The sequence below is a fragment of the Bidens hawaiensis genome, unplaced genomic scaffold, assembly GCF_021521415.1.
Source record: "Bidens hawaiensis isolate Kalapana, Puna unplaced genomic scaffold, B.hawaiensis_p1.1 tig00006521_1, whole genome shotgun sequence".
NCBI classification, from domain to species: domain Eukaryota; kingdom Viridiplantae; phylum Streptophyta; class Magnoliopsida; order Asterales; family Asteraceae; genus Bidens; species Bidens hawaiensis.
Window position 1 is genome coordinate 645271 of NW_027491438.1, and position 10321 is coordinate 655591.

At 33.4% G+C, this 10321-nt stretch overlaps 1 protein-coding gene across 1 annotated transcript; it reads left to right on the top strand.

Annotated features, from left to right (window-relative positions):
- Positions 1-8136: 8136 nt before the first annotated feature.
- On the top strand, positions 8137-9100 carry LOC143632739 (zinc finger BED domain-containing protein RICESLEEPER 4-like). Its single transcript, XM_077101171.1, has 3 exons — positions 8137-8194; positions 8242-8717; positions 8834-9100. The coding sequence occupies exons 1-3, from the start codon at positions 8137-8139 to the stop codon at positions 9098-9100; spliced, it is 801 nt and encodes a 266-aa protein (XP_076957286.1).
- Positions 9101-10321: the final 1221 nt, after the last annotated feature.

Below are 10321 nucleotides of genomic sequence, written 5' to 3' on the forward strand. Positions count from 1 at the left end.
CGAAAAACCCGAAAACCCGGACCGAAAAAGGCCGAAACCCGGACCTGCACTTTAACAGTCGGTCTATCATCGAGTCAGACAAAAATGGGAATTCGGTTTTGGGTTGGGTATCGGGGCAAAGACTATTTCAGGACCGACCCGAAATATAGTAATCAATCATAATAATATATTTAAAATACTTATCTGGTTTCCAAATTTAGCGGGCTGTTGCTGATCTCATTTAATTCTTTCCTTTATCCTTTAAACCTATTAAAAATAGGAACCAAATAATCACCGATTATTATCATAACATCTTCTTAATAATCAAATTAACACAGCAAAAGTAGTCACAACAGAAGTTAATCACATCATAAGTTTAATCAGAGCAGAAGCAATCATCTACTGGTTTCACAAGGTATTAATTAAACTATTTTAATTAATGATGTATAATGATTATCAATGATATGAATACATGCTATGATCAATACAGTTTGCTATATTTGTCTTGTTTATTAGATGATGAGTATCAACTATGAACGTATTAAAACCGTTACTTAATAGCATAAGATTTAGATGCTCTTGCAAATATAAAGAAAAGTGCATAGAACCAAAAGTCCAAAACTTATTATTATTATTATTATTTTTAAACTTAAAGAGCAGTTGCTCTGATTATTATTTTTTTTATCTTGAATATCTTTTAATGTTGGTGTTTTTGTTATTGATTAAACGTAGATTGTCACACCCCAACCTAAGGCGGAAATGCCGGGACGTGATTTGATTGCTCACAGCTCGAAGATACTATCATTGAATACAAATAACAATATCTAATTAGTTATTTATTCAAATAATCTACAAAATCCAAATACAACAAATAAATCAAATATATATATATATATATATATAACAAATTAAATTCACATTCGTCTTCAATAAACCCTAAGGTCTTTCTAAGTGTCCAAACTTCAATTCAAACAACCTGCATATGCGTAGAAAACATAGTTTTGTCAACAAACATGTTGAGTGAGTTTATCACCAAGTTTTGACACCAAAAATAATGTTAATATAATAAATAAGCAAAACGTAATAAATGCAGTAATGAAATCAAACCATAAGCAAATAAGTTGTCGACTAAACCATTGCCAAGCGAATCGGGCGCCGGTAAATCAACCATGAGCAAATAAGAATAAGACCGTTGCCAAGCGAATCGGGCGGTGGTCAATGAGAACCCTCTCCAAGGGGATATGTCAAACGATTGCATACAAAGACAAATAAGCACATAACAAGTAGATTTGATTAATCACACACAATTACACATTTGCTATTTTTGATATATGTGTGTGTGTATATATCTATATATATATGTATATATAGTATGATATACGCATATGTCCCCAAAACATTTGTGAAAATTGAGTAAAATAGGGGAATGATAAAACTCACCTGATTAAATAAGCCAAACGGGAATGCTTACGTCAAGAAAGTGGAAATCACGCTCTTCGAGAATTACCGACAAGAATCCTAATTATATAATATAATATTATGAATGATTTATAAATGATATAATACGTATAATGAATTTAGGATTTCGGTGTGGATTGAGTTACAATTTTGATTGGTATGTTATGGATTGAACGATTGATCTCTAAGGATTATTATTATTATTATTTCATTATAAAAATCATTGTTTATCGTATAATCGAACTTACAAATAATTGGTTTGAATAAATATGAGTTGCGGTGTTCCATAACGATAAACGCTTAATTATATAATTATCATAAAATTTATATTTTGGAAATCGTAACGAATTTCGATGGTAAAAATATAGTTCATACTTATAACACGTTTATTATAGTTTTGTTTTAAAAAAAATAATACATATATATATATATATCTAATAAATATGAGCAAATTCATAAAGACGTTTTACGACGAGAAATATCCATATTAGTGTCGGTTTTTAATAAAATAATGACGGTTTATTATTAATATGATATATATATATATACACGAAAATTCGTAACGAGATGAATTGACACGAAACGTTCACTTTATGATGTCAGTTAAATAAAATATTGTTTATTTGATATTTAATATTAATTATAATATTTTATAAATTATTTAAAATCATTAAAATGAATTAAAATAATAAAGAACAAAAATAACCAAAAAATTCGGCCGGCCGGGACTTGAACCTGCGCCTATGGCCGGACCAGATTTGAGCACACACACCCTAGCCAACTGTGCTATGGTGTCAGCTGGTTATGACTTATAAACGATTATATTTTTACAGAAACTAACTAAAACAAAATTTAATCATAAACCCTAATTCAACAATTGATCAATCCATTCAGTGTTTGTTAAATTAAAGTTAGGGTTAATATGAAGCACAACATGACGATCTCAACCATATAATTCATTACCTGATTAACTATCTAGACACGAGTTAATTTGAACCCAACAGAGTCGGCACCGGAGGACGACAAACAAGCTCAACGAGACGAGGATAATTCAATTAAACATAGGGCTTCTGTTTGTGCTGAGACTATAGATGTGCAGACGTGAATAATTGAGTTATGATCAAGTCTAGGTTATATAATATATTTGAGGTCTAGTCGGTTTATCATAATATATCAATACCCATTATATTTGATCTTGTTTCTTAATTAACGAGGTTGGATATGCCGATAATGGCAAGGGAAATCAAAAACATGATTTAATTCCAAGTTTATGACAAGAATTGTGGATCAAGTAAGATAAACGGGTACTGGGTATGGTTAAACGGGTACGGGTTAACGGGTTATGGAATGGGTTATAAAAGAATATACAAAAATTTCCTTTTAGTCCCTGGAGAATTGGGTGGAAACAATAAGGGATTGAACTTTGTATTTTGGGTTAAATATGTACCTTTTCTAAAGTTTAATATATATTAAATAAATATAAATAATAATAAAATTTCTTGATAAACGTGATTATTTTCAGCGATAAATTTCCCGAACCTAAGACAGGTTGGGTTATGGATATAAGTTGTACGTTGAAAACCCGTGTTGTTATAGTCTCCCCTACTTTAGGGAATTTCGTCCCGAAATTAAGGAAAACCACGACATCATCGTCTTGAAAACAATTATACTTTTAATAAAAATCTCATAACATCGAACTTATAATAACCGAAGCAACGCTTCAAACGACAATCCGATAAGGGCACAATATAGGATGTACCAGCGGCGTATCCACCATGTCCTTATCATTTCATCATTCGTACCGTTACCCTAGCTACGTTAGGTTCTAAATCATGACACATAATTGTACGTATTATGATTTCCATGCGAGGACTTGGATAATTATGTATGCATCCATAATTACTCTTATCATCGGATGGTCCGCATAATCCGTTCCATCATGTGGGTTATAAAACATTGAAAATAAAATTTTAAGAGAAAACAATTGTTTTGATAATTCTAAATATAATTTCAAATTATAATTAATAAATGTTCTAGTTGAATTAATAAAACCATGAGATTTCGGAAACCTCGTTTTGTTTTTAAAAGTAAAATTTTGAAAATTGAAAGAAAATAAATTTAGTGAAACATATGTTATTAAGATAATCGAGAATAAGGAAATGAGACAGAGGTACAAGATCCTACTAGCTTAACTTTGATAAAGGAGACTTTATTCATGAAATGAAATGCTTAAATAGTTCAAATTGAAATAATCAAATGTCGTGAATAACTAAAGAGTCGATACAATGCATAAACGAAAAGATAAGATAACTTAAGATAGGAAAGCAACAAAAATCTTTAAAGTCTTCAAGCATCTTCAGTTACGGTAGATGTGATTCATTTGACTTAGAGCACTTGAGTTAGTTGGATCCATAATAACTCGAGCAGTCACTGCAGGTGGATTGGGAATGGTTTGGGTAGGTGGAGCTTGGAAAGACGACACTAGTGAGGTTTGGGTGGTGTAAGCTTGGTAAACTTGAACTTGCGGGTATGGGTTTTGATAAAGTGGAGCTAAGTAGGAGGGATCCTGGTTGACAGGAAGAGCTTCGTGAGTGTAGGGTTTAAGGGTTTGGACTTGATAAGTATTGGTGGTGTAGTAGGGTGCAGTTCTATCTTGAGATTGGTGAACATGGATTAGTTGCGAGCACATATTGCGAAGATGCCTAGGATCTCCACAATGGTAGCAAGCATGGGTATTAGGAACACCAGTTTGAGCATACGGGGTAGTAGTGGTTCTAGGGGTAGGCGGAACAGATCGTTGTGGAGCACTTGAGTACTGAGTGGTATACGGAAAATGTTAGCAAGGTGACCATAACGGTTGCATTGGGTGCAAAGTCGGCACAAGGATTGGGTCGGATGATGATGGTAGCAATTAGAGCATAACGGGAAAGGTCTTGGTATACGGTTTCTTGTTAGGAGCATTTCGATTGGAGGGTGGAGGGTTGGTTTGGTTAGCAGAGTTGGATTTACATTTGTGAAGAGAAGTGTTTTCGTTGCGCGGAGTAGGTTCAGCCTTAGCATCAGTGGAGGATTTGGTTTTGGAGTTTTCAGAGGTAGGGTTAGAGTCCGAGCGAGGTAGGGTTCCATTTTCAACAGGGTCATCGGGACGTAAGGCAGCAAGAGCAATAGCTTCCTTGAATTCCTCCCATGGCATACTCGTAGCAATCCCAAGCATAGCAGCAACAATTTCCTTAGTGATCCTAGCAGTCAAATAATGATCACGGGAAGCCGACGGACGATGTTGATTACGACTATGATTTCCTAGGGAAGACATTCTTCGAGGACCAACAATGAAAATGTGTAAGATGGCATGTGAGTTGTAGAAATGAGTTGATATGAAATAATAGGGATGCGTACGTATATGTATATATATGAGTTAGTACTAGTGAAGGCTCGATGACGAGTCGGAATTTAAAATAATATGTATGAGTTTGAAGCATTTAAGTAGATCAACAATGTTTAATAAGATTTTCCAAGAATAAAATAATCAAGCATATCAAACTAGTTGGCCTCCCATGGCAATTTGAATGGCCCAACTAGATAAAGTAACATAAAGTTTGTGAATTGGCCTCCCATGAACGTTCCATGGCAATTTGTTGGCCCAATTCAAATAACGAATAACAAACAATTGAGTTGGTCAGCCCATGAGCGTGTACATGGCATTTAACTGACCCAACTAATTAACAAATTATCGAATCAATGGAGTTGTTCGGACCATGAGCATTACATGGCATTTAACCGACCCAACTAAATATCGAATCAACGAATCAAATATAAGTAGTTGTGTATCTTGGGAATCACCCCGGACGATACGTTCCAACCCAAAAATCAAATCGAAAATGGTTTAAGAAATGGATAGTTGGAGTGCCCATGGATTTCCATGGATTTTTCACCCAACTAAGCATTTAAAATAATTTAAAAACACAATTTGGAAGTATAACCGTTTAGCCGGTTATGCTTACCACGCAACCGTTTAGCCGATTACGGGTACCACTTGAAGTTATGGTTGCACGACATTTGTCATACTCCCACGCTTCAAGGTGAAGGAGCAAAAAAAAAAACACGGGAATTTTTAAGGAATTTCCCCCAATAAAAGGTAATCTACTAAAATTAGGAGGATTTAAAAATATTTTGAAAGTGAGAGGTAACCTCGGAATTCGTGTGTATGTGCAATACATAAACAATATAAATACAATAAAATAATTAATCTAAACAAGCTGGAAACAATTTTTAATAGCACATAAGGCAGTTTAGATAAGCATGTACAGGGTTCCTAATATATGTCTAGGACAATTTCTAACGACCTATCTTATAACCTTCGGCTCTGATACCAATCTTCACACCCCAACCTAAGGCGGAAATGCCGGGACGTGATCTGATTGCTCACAGCTCGAAGATACTATCATTGAATACAAATAACAATATCTAATTAGTTATTTTATTCAAATAATCTACAAAATCCAAATACAACAAATAATTCAAATATTATATATATAACAAATTAAATTCACATTCGTCTTCAATAAACCCTAAGGTCTTTCTAAGTGTCCAAACTTCAATTCAAACAACCTGCATATGCGTAGAAAACATAGTTTTGTCAACAAACATGTTGAGTGAGTTTATCACCAAGTTTTGACACCAAAAATAATGTTAATATAATAAATAAGCAAAACGTAATAAATGCAGTAATGAAATCAAACCATAAGCAAATAAGTTATCGACTAAACCCTTGCCAAGCGAATCGGGCGCCGGTAAATCAACCATGAGCAAATAAGAATACTACCATTCGGCAAGCGAATCGGACGGCGGTCAATGAGAACCCTCTCCAAGGGGATATGTCAAACGATTGCATACAAAGACAAATAAGCACATAAGAAGTAGATTTGATTAATCACACATAATTACACGTTTGCTATTTTTGATATATATATATATATATATGTATATGTATATATATAGTATGATATACGCATATGTCCCCAAAACGTTTGTGAAAATTGGGTAAAATAGGGGAATGATAAAACTCACCTGATTGAATAAGCCAAACGGGAATGCTTACGTCAATAAAGTGGAAATCACGCTCTTCGAGAATTACCGACAAGGATCCTAATTATATAATATAATATTATGAATGATTTATAAATGATATAATACGTATAATGAATTTAGGATTTCGGTGTGGATTGAGTTACAATTTTGATTGTTATGTTATGGATTGAACGATTGACCTCTAAGGATTATTATTATTATTTCATTATAAAAATAATTGTTTATCGTATAATCGAACTTACAAATAATTGGTTTGAATAAATATGAGTTGCGATGTTCCATAATGATAAACGCTTAATTATGTAATTATCATAAAATTTATATTTTGGAAATCGTAACGAATTTCGATGGTAAAAATACAGTTAATACTTATAATACGTTTAATACGTTTATTATAGTTTTGTTTTAAAAAAATAATACATACATATATATATATATATATATATATATTTATATACATATAATATATATCTAATAAATAGGAGCAAATTCATAAAGACGTTTTACGACGAAAAATATCCATATTAGTGTCTGTTTTTAATAAAATAATGACGGTTTATTATTAATACGATATATATATATATATATGTTTAAGAAATTCGTAACGAGATGAATTGACACAAAAGTTCACTTTTAGATGTCGGCTAAATAAAATATTGTTTATTTGATATTTAATATTAATTATAATATTTTATAAATAATTTAAAATCATTAAAATGAATTAAAATAATAAAGAACAAAAGTAACCAAAAACTTCGGCCGGCCGGGACTCGAACTCGCGCCTATGGCCGAACCAGATTTGAGCACACACACCCTAGCCATCTGTGCTTGGGTGTCAGTTGGTTATGATTTATAAACGATTATATTTATACAGAAACTAACTAAAACCAAATTTAATCATAAACCCTAATTCAACAATCGATCAATCCATTCAGTGTTTGTTAAATTAAAATTAGGGTTAATATGAAGCACAACATGACGATCTCAACCATATAATTCATTACCTGATTAACTATCTAGACATGGGTTAATTTGAAACCAACAGAGTCGACACTGGAGGATGACAAACAAGCTCAACGAGACGACGATAATTCAATTAAACATAGGGCTTCTATTTGCGCTGAGACTATAGATGTGCAGACGTGAATAATTTAGTTATGATCAAGTCTAGGTTATATAATAGATTTTAGGTTTAGTCGGTTTATCATAATATATCAATACCCGTTATATTTGATATTGTTTCTTAATTAACGAGGTTGGATAGGCTGATAATGGCAAGGGAAATCGAAAACATGATTTAATTCCAAGTTTACGATGAGAATTATGCGTCAAGTAAGATAAACGGGTACTGGGTATGGTTAAACGGGTACGGGTTAATGGGTTATGGATTGGGTTATAAAAGAATATACAAAAATTTCCTTTTAGTCCCTGGAGAATTGGGTGGAAACAATAAAGGATTAAACTTTGTATACAATAAAGGATTAAACTTTTTATTTTGGGTTAAATATGTACCTTTTCCAAAGTTTAATATATATATTTAATAAATATAAATAATAATAAAATTTCTTGATAAACCTGATTATTTTCAGCGATAAATCTCCCGAACCTAAGATGGGCCGGGTTATGGATATAAGTTGTACGTTGAAACCCGAGTTGTTACATAGATGGAGTAAGAGAATATTCAGAATTTATCGAGCGATGAATCTAACGGAAAAGAAAAGAGGAAAACACCACCTGTTGAAACAGAATCTGCAAGAAAGAAAGCTAAAACAACTACTTCCAAGAGCACGAAAACTTCTAAAAATGCAAGAGCTTCTAAGAAGACCGGAGGATCTCGTGTTTGGATTGATTTTGAAAAGTTTGATGATGAAGAGGGTAACAAGAGGGCAAGATCTAAGCACTACTCAACTGATTTGGCAGCAGACCCGGTTCTGAACGGCACATCGGCTTTGAGTCGACATTCCAAGAGATGTGAAAAACACCCGGATTACCAGAAAAATCAAAGCAACATATTTCTTAAGAAGAAAGATGATGTAGAGGGTGGTAGTGTTGAATTAAAGAGTTGGAAATATTGTGCGGAAGCATGCAATAAGGCTATAACTGAGATGGTGATTCTAGACGAGCTCTCGTTTTCATTTGTGGAGCGTGTGGGTTTTAGAAGGCTTCTAGAAACAATTAATCCAAATTTTAAGGTACCTAGTAGAACTACCGTTGCAAGGAATACTGGGAACAGATATTTAGAGAAAAAGGCGAAGCTAAATTCCTTTTTTGCAAATAGCTAACCACCGACACATGGACATTAATACAGAATGTCAATTATATGTGTGTCACAGCTCACTTTATCGATGACAACTGGGTGTTGCACAAGAGGATTACAAACTTTAAGGGCATCAATAGCCATAAAGGAAAAGACATAGGTCGGGCTCTGATTCGGTGTCTAAAAGAATGGGAAATTGAAGGCATCTTAACCATTACACTGGATATTGCGTCTGCAAATAATACAGCAATAGAGTTTGTAAAAGGTAGGTTAGACAACCTATTGGGCGACAGGAGATATGTGCAAGTCCAATTGTAAGACCCCAAATCCCGGGAATCCTACAGTTGGTAATCATGTCAAAAACTGATAAAAATTTAAAACCAAGAAAAATTTTGTTTTATTTTAAACCGATTCAGAGTAAATAACATCGGAATAATAAGTGTCAAGATTCCCAAAAGCTTAACAATATTTTAACCCAAAGCAACTCATTTTATTTGAAAACCAGTTCAGAGTATAAAATCAGCGGAAAGTCATAAGTATTAAACAAGTTCCCAAAAACTGGGAAATATGCCCAAAACCAAATTCAAATGTGTTGAATAATAACTTAAAAATAAACAGTCTTCATTATTAATTTTCCCAACTAGCTATGCCTTTAACCGACCGAGTAGTATCGAGCACGTCCAAGCGGTAAGCATCCTCCTCGTAACCTGAAAACTTACACTAACATACACACATAATCAGCTTGAGCTAAGTGAGTTCAAGTTTTAATAATTGACATCTGTATAAATCATTCCAAGAATTTTAAATATAAAATGGAATATAAACGGTTAGGCCATAATAAATGGTAAGTAGTCATACTTATATTTATATATAATTATATCCCTATTCATAACATCCAAGTAATAACATCAGGGTCGAGCACACGTACAACCCAAACACGTAACATTCCATCCAATGTATGCAAACACAAGGTAGGCATACGCAAAACATCCTTAGTCGATAACAACTAATTAACATCAGGGTTGAGCACACGTACAACCAAAACACATAACATTCCGTCCAACGTATGCAAACACAAGGTAGGCATACGCAAACATCCTTAGTCGATAACGACTAATTAACATCAAGGTCGAGCACACGTACAACCCAAACACGTAACATTCCATCCAACGTATGCAAACACAAAGTAGGCATACGCAAACATCCTTAGTCGATAACGACTAATTAACATCGCCAATCATTGGCCATACAATAACACATGTATAAACATACATGTATATATATTATTCCAAAATATACCATACTACAAGTAAGCCATCCTTAGTCACTAATGACTAACTAACATCCCTAATCATAGGCCATATGGTAACACATGTGTAAACATACATACATACATAACATCCCAAGATGTACCATAATATAAGTAAGCCTATGGGCCATAAGGTAACACATGTGTATACATACATAATTAACCTCCTAAACATACTATAATAAAAACAAGCCTATGGGAAATCGTTTAAACGGTTCATCATGTAAAAT